Here is a 13334-nt window from a genome sequence, read left to right on the forward strand (position 1 = left end):
ATCATAAATTGTCATATATAGGGCTAGGCTGTCTTACACTGAGGTGTCAATACTAATTTACAACCAACAGAGGTGTCACTTTCTCGCCCAGTGCCCACGTTGTGTAACGTGTGCCCATGGGCATGTCGGTCTTAAAAATAGGTGGCGGTGTTAAAGGCATTGATTGCAATCTCCAGTAGAGGGTACAGAAAGTGACCAGCTGAACCTTTGTCTAAATCTCAGCACAAGGCATTGTTGTGGCCCATTTTTCAGGTTTATCACATTAACACCAGCGTCCCTAATATGGGTCATAATAACAGGCGAAGATTCTGCGAAGATACGTGAGCATTGAAGGTATCTGCAAGCTCACAAATGCGACGTGTTGTGTTCGGCAAGGAGTTTTGGTGTAGAGGGAGAAGGGGGGCAAAGACAGACCCCTGGGTGTAGAGGGAGAAGGGGGGCAAAGACAGACCCCTGGGTGTAGAAGGAGGAGGGGAGTGAGTGAGAGAGAGAGAGACAGACAGACAGAGACAGTAGTCTCTGTCTGTCTGTCTGTCAGCAGTAGTCAACAGTAGTCGACAGTTTATTGCTGACCCATGACCTTCTGTTTGTCTTTATCTGCCTTTATATGCGACGGAGTGTACAGCAGCAACAAGTTCAACTGCTGCCAGTTATGAATGCAGCAGGCAGAGCTGCACTGATGCTCTCTCCCTGCTGTGTGCTTTCATAGGTGCTTTTAAAGAGAACGAGCATGAGGTCTTTAGGTTGATCTGTAAGAAGATGTCTTTTGGGCATACTGTACATGCAGACACATTACAAGACTTATGAGGCTGTGATTCTGAACTGCATGCCCAAATACACACAGCACAGTCGCTACACCTGGTTAAGACTGCAGAGGTTATAGTTTCTGGTTGAAGGACTTCAGTGTTTTGTACCATACAATTGCATGTATGCAAGTACAGAACAAAGAATGTTAGCTTTCTCCATCTTTGTTGAAGAAGAGTCTAACCTAACCGAACATAACCTACGAGTGCAGCGATAGTGAACGGAGCAGCAGCAGCTGAGCACATTCGGGGGAGCCCACTGCACTCCCGCCTTCCTCCACGTCACTTATTAGCCTACCCTACACTCCACCGGAGCTGTTGAGGGGCGGGCTGCTGGGTTGTGTGTTGACAGCAGCGACCACCGGGCCCCGCCAAACTTTGGTCAACTCAACTGTCATTGCATCTCTGTGTGCACGGGTGTGTGGGCGTCAAGTGTCCCCCAAATTGTTACACGAGTTACGCCCCTGCCGTGCACATCTCCTCCCAACTTGCTGAATGTGTCATTGGCACAACTGGCTTTTTAAAGGGAATGGGAGACGACCAAGGGGCCAGCTAGGCACTCCAATGTTGAAACCCCGTGCAACCGAGCGCTCAATGTTAAAGCCCAGCTGCACTTCTGCATTTGGACACCAAAATTTGGTGTCCAAATGCTGAATCAGCGAAAAAAATTGTAAATAGACGGTCCTTCCGGCAGCCTTCCGGGTGCTTCAAAACGCCACTGAGCAACTTCCACTGACATGAATAGCGGAGGGGGCGGAGCTTCGTGCCAGTTTAGTCTCTATCCTTTTAATACTCTATGGAGACGACACTCTTACACCAGAAAACACACCCATGATCATCACTATGCAACTCCTGGTGTTTTGTACCGTACTTTGCATCTAGATTATGAGTTTTGTTATAGTGAAACTGTGTTTGTGCCATCAGTGGGCTTTAGACCTAGCTCCATACAGTATGTGTATTGTTTAAATAAGGCCTTATATAACTGAGAGTTCTTTCATATAATATGAATGAAAGTCATTAGAAAATTGTGTGTGTGTGTGTGTGTGTGTGTGTGTGTGTGTGTGTGTGTGTGTGTGTGTGTGTCAGCGTTGTAATTTGCCTGCAGTGAACCGTGCCTATTGTTGTCTTAGTAAACTGAGAGCAATGAATGTTTCGCTCAAGATGCGTTTGATAAAGGGTGCTCTGCCCCGTGAATTCAATTAATTTCCCGTTTCTCACAACCTCTCTCACTTTGCCTCTATACCATTCTCCACCCCTGACTTCCCCCCTCCCCCTCACTCATTACGGCTCTTCCCCCCTTTCAATCAGTGTTGATTTCATTGACTAAAATTAGTACGAAAAATTTTCGAAAAAATACCAAACTAAGCTATGATGACTAAAACAAAAAAAAAGTGGAGAACAGATCCAGTAGAACTAAGACAAGTCATTTTGTTTGGTTGCGCTCTGGTGGTGTGTTCACCACGCAAACAAGTGTAAAATCTGCCATTGTGACCCCATCAAGGCGGGTTGGATGGATGGGTTCACTACCGTAGGTGGGCCCATCCATCTTCAACCACTTATCTTGGTTCCCATGGTGACGTGTCTATGCAGCATGTGTCAAACATAAATACATTATTAAAAAAAAATTAAACACTGCGCCGCGCGTCAGAGGAAAGTGCTGGAGCAATCTGTGTCATTCTAAAACCGTTTTAATAAACATGGTTAATATGACAGATAGTGTTATTTCTTCATTCAGAGCATGTCGACACATTACACAGCATAAGATAGGTACTGGAGCAATCAGTGTAAATGTATGACAGCTATAATTTCAATAAACTTGGTTATGACACGGCGTTGTAGACACTACTTGTAAGTGTAGGTTCTGCCGTAGTAGAAAGGGCTGCGACGGCAAGCAGGTTTATGTATCGAGCACTGATCCATTTCCGGTTGCCGGAGCGGACTGCCGTAGCCGTCGTTGCTCTGAAGTCCCTATTAATAACTTCCTCCTGGGGGATTCCGAGACGTTCCAAGGCCAGTGAGCCAGTGAGTTCCTCCAACTGCGCCTTGGTCTTCCCCGGGTCCTCCCCCAAATAAAAAAGAACTATGACTAAAACTAAACCGACATTTGCTGTAAAAATCAACACTGCGTTAAATCCAACTTCTCCTCTCCTCCTCTTTCAGGTAGTGGCGGTGTGGAGCTGCTGCTGGTGTTGTGTGGCCTGGACCTGTCGCTGCCCTGCCCGCGCCACTGCATCTGCTACACGTCACCCAGCACCGTCTCCTGCCAGGCCACCAACTTCAACGCCGTGCCGGAGGGCATCCCGGCCCAGAGCGAGCGCGTCTTCCTGCAGAACAACCGCATCCAGCGGCTGCTCCGCGGCCACTTCTCGCCGACCACCGCCATGCTGTGGCTGTACTCCAACAACATCTCCTACATCCAGCCGTCCACCTTCCACGGCTTCGACCGCCTGGAGGAGCTGGACCTGGGCGACAACCGCCACCTGAGGGCCCTGGCGGCCGACACCTTCCAGGGCTTGGGACGTCTGCACGCGCTGCACCTCTACCACTGTGGCCTGGTCAGCCTGCCGGCCGGCGTCTTCCAGGGCCTCCACAACCTGCAGTACCTCTACCTGCAGGTAGCTGCAGGATGTTAGGCTCCATATATGGACCTGGCCTGTTCTGACATCACAAAAATATGTTCTCACATCTGCATAGACTCCATATTTGGGCATGCCTGACAAATAACTCCATATATGGGCAAAAAAGGGACACATACATAATAACTGGGTGAGGATTGTATTTCCAACTTGCATCGTTCCAAGTAGGCCAGTGCCCAAGAGCGGTGCCCCAGCGCTCTAAATACACCACGCCTCTGTACGTATGTATGTACGTCTGTAATCCAATGTTCGCCCCAATGACTTCGCCCGGTGTCTGTTGGATAGCCGGTTGTCCAGAACCAGCACAAAAGCCTTTGCCCGGGCTCAGTACCTGATCACCCCTATTTCTCCATATATGGAGCTGGCCTGTTCTGACATCACAATTATGTTCTGACATCGGCATAGACTCCATATTTGGGCATGCCTGACAAAGAACTCCATATATGGACATAAAAGGGACACGTCACGGACATAATAACTGGGTGGGGCATAGATTTCCAACTTGCATCGTTCCAAGTAGGCCAGTGCCCAATGGGCACCACTCTAGTATTGACAATTTCATTGACAAATAAAAACTAAAATGTTAAGGAGGGACTAGTGGAGAAGAGATCTAATAGAACTAAAACATGGGTTTTCAACAGGTGGTCTGTGGACTGCTGGTGGTCCGTGAAGGTATTGCATGTGGTCCCTGACCATGCATTTAGTAATGTAGGAAAGTGAAGATTTGTATTTTAATTTATTGTATTGACCACAAGTTGAGAAACAATGCAGTAAATGACGTGGTGACATACGATGACGCTCGATCGATGTTGTCAGTTACTGGGAAGTCGGACGAACTTCCACAGAAAAGGGAGGTAGAATCTCAAGGGAAACTGTACCGGTTTGCCTGGTTGAGTCACCATTATAAGGAAATGTGCCCATAATTAATTGCATGCGTCTGCTCGCTCATACATACAGTAAGTTACAATGAACAGCAACATGATTTTAATATGGAAGGTTAATTTTCCCCCCACACCACGTCCATATCCCCCCTCCCAACACAACAGTGGTCCCCAGGTTGATTCTCAGTCAGGGTAGTGGTCCCCAGGTTGATTCTCAGTCAGGGTAGTGGTCCCCAGGTTGATTCTCAGTCAGGGTAGTGGTCCCCAGGTTGATTCTCAGTCAGGGTAGTGGTCCCCAGGTTGATTCTCAGTCAGGGTAGTGGTCCCCAGGTTGATTCTCAGTCAGGGTAGTGGTCCCCAGGTTGATTCTCAGTCAGGGTAGTGGTCCCCAGGTTGATTCTCAGTCAGGGTAGTGGTCCCCAGGTTGATTCTCAGTCAGGGTAGTGGTCCCCAGGTTGATTCTCAGTCAGGGTAGTGGTCCCCAGGTTGATTCTCAGTCAGGGTAGTGGTCCCCAGGTTGATTCTCAGTCAGGGTAGTGGTCCCCAGGTTGATTCTCAGTCAGGGTAGTGGTCCCCAGGTTGATTCTCAGTCAGGGTAGTGGTCCCCAGGTTGATTCTCAGTCAGGGTAGTGGTCCCCAGGTTGATTCTCAGTCAGGGTAGTGGTCCCCAGGTTGATTCTCAGTCAGGGTAGTGGTCCCCAGGTTGATTCTCAGTCAGGGTAGTGGTCCCTGGTTCATAATCAGCTGAAAACCCCTGAACTAAAAGACAAGTCATTTTGTGTTTGGTTGCGCTCGGGTGTTGCACTCTGAAAATAGTGTACTGCAAAATCAGGCATTACGACGCCATCAAGGCCCGCCAAAATACATGTTTAGTCGACTAAAACTAGACTAAAACTAAATCAAATTTTTGTCAAAAGACTAAAACTAAATTAAAATTTGCTGTCATAATCAACACTACTGCCAGCCTCAGCCGTTCTGTCCCTGGCCTTGTCTATGACTCGTAGTAGGTAGAGGACCACATTTGTGACGTGGTCCGTCCATGTGACACCTATAGCTACAGTAGTGCCACCCTATTATATAGCATCCCTATTCTGGACATGTCATATAGGTGAACATTCACCAAAAATCTGCCAACATTTGCCAGAAAATAGCAGATCTTCGAGTTTCTGAATCTGTTATCAAGAGTTGTGTGATAACGGAAATATTTGAAATTCAAACTTTGCCCAATATAGGGATGCCATTTGTGCTGCCATGGGGATGTGGGGGGGGGGGAAATATATGTAAATTGTTTTGAAAATACTTTTGTACTGTAAAATAAATCAATAAACATATGTTTAAAAAAAATATATATATAGGGATGCCAGGTTGATGTGGTTAAAACTAGTCGAGGTTTGAAAGGATTTTGTCAAATGCAAAAACACATGATAATCTGCTTATCCAATCCTCTCTCTTAGAGTCAAAAATATCTGTGTAGCTATTTAGTGCAATTGGTGATAGAAATTAATTCAATTTCAAAATGAAAACAAGCTGGATCAAAGATTTGGAGTGAAAAGATTTGATAAGGGATTAGTTTGACTCTGAGCCTATCAAATCCGAATAATTTGCCTACTCAAAACCCAGACCCTAGGTATTAGAGAAACTCCCTGTTTAACATGCAACGCTACACCAGATACAGCAACAGTCTTGCTTAAACCAACAATTCTTAACACATAATATTTACCCTGTCACAGTCACATTGAATAAAGTAAACTTTGTCCTGGTTTGTCTATCTGCAAAATGCAGCTTACAGTATATAATGTTGTGGCCTTATGAGGTAAGGTTCCAATATTCATTTCAGTGACTATGGGTTGAAGAAATCTCTAATAACCTGTGCTCCTGTTCAATTATACATTGGAATTAAGAGATTCAAGAGCAGCTGCGGGCACCCACGTGACACACATACAGCAAATCAATCATAGTCATAAGTCTTGGCTTATTAGCTCACTTGTGGAGAGAGAGCGAGAGCGAGAGCGAGAGCGAGAGAGAGAGAGAGAGAGAGAGAGAGAGAGAGAGAGAGAGATGTTATTGAGCTAACCCCCATCACTCATCACATCACTCCTGCATGATAACCTAGCACATAACTTTATGAATTTGGGGCTGATCAAATAAGCCTTTTAATCACACGGTGTGCACAAGAAATGGACCATGTTTCAAAACCAATACCTGTGGTGCCGTTAGAGGCTACCGCTGGCTTCCATAGCTACAGCCACTCCAATCGTATATTCATGAATTCTATCTCAGGAGAAGAATGGAATTTTAAATATTGATGTGTGAAAATGCATTCATTTAATACAAGCTTTTATACTGCATGTGAAGGTGTAGAGCCTTTCATATGTATGTACTATTGTGTCGTATAAGGAAACAACACAATAGATTAACTTTGTATGATATAAGGCTAAAGGCCACACATATCGAGCTAAAATATATTGAGGTTTATACAGGCACACAAACATTGGGCTTTGTTATAATTATCATTGGGTAGCAGCCAAATCAACCAAGGAATTTATGAATGTATTATTGATGTTGTTGACATCACTATACTGGTGTCATATTGAGTGCTATTTTGCTCATCATGAAAACCCCCTAGTTTGACACGTCACATGCTATAAAGGCATAATTACATTTAGGAAATGTTGCCTTATATAGGTTGTTAATGGTACCCCAACTTTAAGCAGCTGTCACTGTTACCAGGGGAGTTGGGTTGGGACAAATTGATATGTGATAGTAGACACCTTTATGAACACATCTGTGAAAAAAGCTAGTGGTAAGCATTTTTTTCCCAGATTTGCCACAACTTTCGCTAACTTTACCTAACTATCTCGTCTCATCCTTCTTCCTTTGTGTGCATCTTCCTTTCCCTACCTATCTCCCTCTATGCAATCACTCCTCGACGTCCCTCCCTATAATCCACTTTTTTAAGGGTACCTTTATTTATCTTTTGTTTCCTACATTCCCCAAAAAAGCAAAAAAATAAGGAATGAATTTAAAAAGAATTCAGTAATGTCATGAAGATAAAACAAAAAACTAAGAATTTCCATAAATTACAAAACTAATGTTTAAGAAGTAGCAAAAATAACAGATTTTCAAGCTTGTAGATGGTTCGGGTCCCGGGCAAACGTCTTCATTTCTCTTTTGGGTCTGGAGCTAAACATGTTTGGGAACCAGTGCCACAAGCCCTCGTTTCTCTCTGTCTCCCTCACAGGACAATCAGCTGGAGTTCCTGGAGGACGACCTGTTCATCGACCTGCTCAACCTCAGCCACCTCTTCCTGCACGGCAACCGCCTGTGGAGCCTGCGCCAGAACACCTTCCGCGGCCTGGGCGTGCTCGACCGCCTCCTCCTCCACCAGAACCGCATCCAGTGGGTGGACCGGCAGGCCTTCCACGACCTGCGGCGCCTCACCACCCTCTACCTGTTCAACAACTCGCTGACCGAGCTGTCCGGCAGCGGCCTCACGCTGCTGCCCGCCCTGGAGTACCTGCGGCTCAACGACAACCCCTGGGAGTGCGACTGCAAGGCCCTGTCGCTGTGGGACTGGCTGCGCAGGTTGGTTTGATTGATTGATTGATTGATTGAGTGATTGAAAACTTAATGAAGAGTTTTGCAGAATAATCGCAGGAAAGTAGGCCTATATGGTCTGCTAAGAGGATAAAAAAACAAGAAAGCACTGAGGCTTGTTTCCACTGGGTTCCTCCATTTTCAATTCATCATCAACATGTAATGACAAATGACCAGTTTCGAATTGCAGCCAGTTTTGAAGGAGAGTAGGGATTCACATTCCTTTACGACTGTTGATAGGGCATATCACATTTTGGTGGCATAGGAGCGAAATAAATTTAAAGACCTAGTTCAAAATACGTTGTTCACACTTTTAGAGCATATCCGTCATCATATGGGCATACCTAACAATAGATGCCAAAACAATTGGACATTTTCAATTTTTGTGTTTACCTTTTATATCAAAAGTCCCTAAAAAGCCAATTTTGTGAATGAAAACATGCTGCGTGATGACATACATCTACTCTTATGAATATAAATTAATCTTGATTTCATTCACCTGTTTGATTCCCATAGCTGCACGTTCATTCAAACACACCTGATTTTAATTACAGAGCTACTGTATACTATAATAAGCCACATAGTAGCAAACATGCTTGGCTGGCCTTGTAAACAAACAGTAGTGCCGCTACACACGGGTGCAATGATTGAGATTCTAACATCCCATAGCCTGAAGGGATGGGCCGCTCTGGTTGATTCAGAAACATACAGGCTTCCGTTTCAGAAATAAAATGACCGAAAAAGCCATTGCTGTCCGACTTTAACCCCTCATTTGAGCCAAATCTCGGTTTGTGAAACTCCCTCTGGTGTGATTGTGGACGGCGTTTTAGTTTGATTTATTCGCACAATAAAAACAGTAGTAGAAAAAGGTAACGTTGTGGAAGTAGTTTGACAGATATACACACATGCGTGTGTCTTTGTGTTAAAGGTTCCGGGGCTCCACCTCCTCGCTGACGTGCGTGCTGCCGCCGGAGCTGGCCGGCAAGGACCTGAAAGGCCTGCGGAAGGAGCAGCTGCCCAGCTGCCTGCCGGGGGAGAGCCAGAGGCCGGAGGTCGCCAGGGAGGAGGAGCCGGGAGAGTCGCTGAACCACCTGAACCGCCACCGCGGCCGCCACAACCACCACCAGCGGCCGTACCTGCCCCACGGAGACCAGTACAGCCTGCTGCTGCCCACCCCGTCTCCCCTGCCCCGGCCCACCGCTAAGGGAGGACGCCGCAACTGCACGCGCCGCGGTCGCAAGGGGAACAAGGGCGAGCAGAACGAGGTGCAGCTCGCCGGGGACAAAGACTACAGCGCCTCCGCCGCGGACGGGGAGAAATACGACCTGTCGGCGGCGCCTCGGAGGAAGAACAAGTGCATCCCGAGGACTTCCGTCGGCCCGCCCAGCGGGGTGCAGAGGGCCAGTGACGTGGCGGCGCCCCGTCCAGCGTGTTCACTACTCTGTTTCCCATTGGCCGTGCTGCTGACGCTGGCCTCTCTGATCCCATGCTGAAACCTGCTTACTGCTGTTGATACAACCTATTGATTCACTCTCCTGACCAACCGCGCTCTGGCTCTCAATGAGGCATTTGTTCATAAATGTGTGTGTGTGTGTGTGTGTGTGTGTGTGTGTGTGTGTGTGTGTGCACGTGTTTGTATAGTACACATAAAGACCATTATCGATCGGTCTACTGTTATTCCTGTGGATTTCAAGTGCAGGGATAATATTTAGGAGTCGCGACAGTCAGGGAAAACCAATTCAGCCCCATTGCTCCTTTGATGATGTCACAAAAGGGAAACAACAGGAAGTCATTACACTCGTCTCTCATCCCGTAGCCACGACTGTCTCGAGAGGTTGGCATCGATCGTCTCGGAGAATTTATGCACTCGTGAAAAGACCTAAACAATAAAGGGGAAATAGAAAGCCACAACATCGCCCGTTCGGTATACAACGTCAATGAATCATTCCACGTGGCAGGGACAACAACAGACAATAAAGATGAAAACAGCACAATCTGCCCTCCCACTCTCCATGTCGGGCCCTGCCACACAGAGCGGGACTCTATACATGTGCATCTTGCGCTATCCGTCATTCACGTGGACGCGACAACATGAGCATCTGTAATGTGTCGACCATTCAGTCCACGGTGCCATAAAACCTATAGTGACCAAAAAAAGAAAAGAAAAGCACACGGAAAGCCCCTCTGCAGTAAGAACATACATAATATCAACCCCTACCATGTTATCACCTCTACACTGTAGCATGGCTGCAGCCCTTACACTGTAACATTGAGTGGTAACTCTGCCAGTACATATATCACCATATGGATCCGTGAAAGCTTCCATTTGGTGACCTTTGCCCTCTCTCAGAGTTACAAATGCATACACTTTCACGGATGATTTGACTATGTTGTTTGTGGTCAGTGTCAGTGTAGCGGTATAGCCTTCTTATAAATGCCAATACGTCAAAATAACATAGAGAGCAGAGGCACACGGCAGGCGGTTGGGAGCAAAAGTTGCTTGGTTATGCTAAAAGCATGCCGTTTCGGTCCAGGGGAGGCAGATGAAGGTCAGCTCATCAACAGAACTGATGAAGGCCACAGCGGACCCAAACATCATGCTTTTAGCACAACAAAGCATCTCTTGCTACGACCATTGAGTGGTGTGGCGCGCCTCTCCTTCCCTAAGCCCTGGCTTTTATTTACTGCTGCGCCTCATCTCAGAGCTGCTCGAGCATGATGTTCCCCCGTCAGATTCATATATCAAAACAGCCCCGGTGTGATAATTGTCCCGTTTCTCTTTGGTCTCATTCCACGTCCATCTGAAAGTCTTTGATAACCGATCCGTCGTAGTAACCGAGAGACTGAGTGAGTGACTGAGGACTGAGTGACTGAGTTGTTGTGTTTGCATGAGCATATAATGCCGTTGGGAGTGTGTTTTCAGAGACCACGAAGCCCTGGCGGCAGATGTTGTGGGATAGACATAGATGAGTGAGAGTGCCATGGGGTCAAAGAAGAGGTAGTTTAGAGGTACAAGAGTGTTTCATTCACACTGCAGACCTCACTGGTTTTGCTGACCTGAGGTCTCAACCTATACTGTACCTGCACATTCAAGCCTGACTCGTTTGGCTCAGCTGAGCTGAAACTGCTTAAAAAATGAAAGAAAAAGCCAACTTCTCAAAACTGTTATGCACTTTTCTCCGTAACGTTCCTTGGAAACAGGCGGAGTGATGGAGTGAAGTGAAGAGCCGTCTTCTTCGTTTGCATTGAGCAAGACTAAAATCTCACACAGTAGAACTCCATCAAAAGCACCAGATTTTTTATAGAACCTCTTCTGAGGCCATGGTCTGCACAGTGGTCAGAGATACAGAGACGCGGTACTGACCACCGTCACCACGACAGCTGTCCGGCTGCGCTTGACTCACAAACGAAAGGACAGCGAAAGGACTTTCTAAAAAAAGCAGCCATATCAAAAACAAGGCAAATGGACTGACAAACTGCCACGGATGTTTCCATTTTGTCCCCTTCCGGGTGGAATTGGGAGTTTTCTGAAAAAAAGGAAAAGAAAAGAAAACTTGACTCGAGGATGAGCAAGACTGATCAGACAGTGTAACACTAACCGCTGCTACTGAAACCTCTGGAATGCCTGCCCGAGCTTCTAGACTCATCTTCTACACAAGACCATGACATTACAAGGACAGTGAGGGGACTGAGGGTCATGGCAGCCCCAATCACATCCTCCTATTGTATACCATATCATTGACCATCACAGCGTACCCGTTCCCCCTGTAGGCCCGGGCCTCGCAAACAGACACCACTTTCAGGCTTCTGCTTTTGAGCCGATCTCAAAACATTTTTCCACTGACATCATCAGGTCCTCGGTGGCTGAAGGTGAATCAGACAGTATTATACATCCACACACGGGTCATACTGGCAAAGCTACAGTACAGTACGACTGACTTGCCAGTGATGAGGACGGTACGCGTTTCCTAAAGAAATTGAGGCCTCCCCATCATTTTGCTAACATTTTGACAATGGGAGGCAGCCTCCTGTGTAGGCTAAAGCATGTCAACATTGCTAACACTTGGAAAATTACAAATTAAATGTTTCCGATTAGCTCTGCTGGTGAGCAAAATATTTTTTCGTGTGTGGTTGGAACATACAGTACATTATGTATGTGAAGAGGGATCGTGCTCCGATTGTGCGTACATGTTTAAGTACTAAGCCCAGGCCTGTCTCTCTCTCTGTCTCTCTAACTCTCTCTCTCTCTCTCTCTGACTCTCGCTCTCTCTCTGACTGTCTCTCTCTCTCGCTGTCTCTGACTGTCTCTCTGACTGACTGACTGTCTCTCTCTCACTGTCTCTGACTGTCTCTCTCTCTCTGTCTCTGACTGACTGACTGACTGACTGTCTGACTGACTCTCTCTGTGTCTCTGACTGTCTCTCTCTCTGTCTCTGACTGTCTCTCTCTTCCTCTCTCTGTCTATCTACATTAGAGCAGGAGGGGATGAATGAAAGCCTGTCATTGGTGTCTTTTCTCCTGACATGTAGGCTTAGAGACCCTAATTACTGGTAACCTTTGTCTGTGCTGCTGTGAACCCAGAGGTGATGATGTAAAATTGACTTTTGTGTCCGTTTTGTTCCTGTGAGGGTGATTTCGTTCCGGTTTCATTTTTTTTGTAACGAAAAAGAAAAACAGAAAAAAATAAAACAGCACCCTGAAGCCTCGCCGTGGAGAGCTGGGGCTGCACCATATTATTGTTTTTTTTTCTATAAATAATTCAATTTTTGGTTCTTTCTTTCCCTGCTGTTCTGTCTTTTCTTTGTTTAGCTGACTCATTCCAGATAAATGCTGCACTGTTCTGTACCCATTTGCCCCCAACCCTTTCTCCTTCCTTTTCCACTATCCCGCTACTCACATTTGTTTCTCTAACTTCCTCCCTCCCTCATCTTCTTCTCTTTTCTTCCCTCCTTACCACCCTACTTCCTTTGTCCCACCTTCCGTCCTTAGGCCCTAACTGTCTCCCCCCCCCCCCCCCCCCCTCTCTCTCTCTCTATCCACATCTCTGTCTCAGCTCTCCCGGCTCTGTCTTTCGTGGTCTCTCCATCTGCCTCTCTTTCTTTGTGGAGCCCAAATGTTTTGTATGTGGTTATCAAACAATGCCAGACTCAAAAAGCTGTTTATAAATAACATTAAATGGAAAAGTGTCCCGAAATGGCTGACGTGGATAGTTTGCCTTTGTTACTGTGCGTGCGGGCACGTGTGTATGCATGTGTATGCATGTGTGCGTGTTTTCGTGCGCGGCGTGCGTGTGTGTGTGACTCTCTCTGTGTGTGGCTAGATAGAGTACCAAAATGAGTCCTGGTGCAGAATGATAAGGTGATGAAAAGGAGGAGAGAAGAAAAGCAAAGTGTTTAAGAAGCAGACGCAGACATATT

General features: G+C 46.6%; 1 protein-coding gene across 1 annotated transcript in view; it reads left to right on the forward strand.

The window, feature by feature from the left end:
- rtn4rl1a (reticulon 4 receptor-like 1a) overlaps positions 1-9410 on the forward strand; it is a gene marked incomplete at both ends in the record, with an annotated part of 170196 nt that extends 160786 nt beyond the window's left edge. The window contains 3 exons of the mRNA XM_083759832.1: positions 2964-3418; positions 7562-7905; positions 8846-9410. Coding sequence (XP_083615958.1) covers positions 2964-3418; positions 7562-7905; positions 8846-9410 — 1364 coding nt within the window. The remainder of the gene's footprint in view (positions 1-2963; positions 3419-7561; positions 7906-8845) is intronic.
- Positions 9411-13334: the final 3924 nt, after the last annotated feature.

Source organism: Protomyctophum parallelum, assembly GCF_964188405.1.
Source record: "Protomyctophum parallelum genome assembly, chromosome: 1".
In the NCBI taxonomy this organism is placed as follows: Eukaryota; Metazoa; Chordata; class Actinopteri; order Myctophiformes; family Myctophidae; genus Protomyctophum; species Protomyctophum parallelum.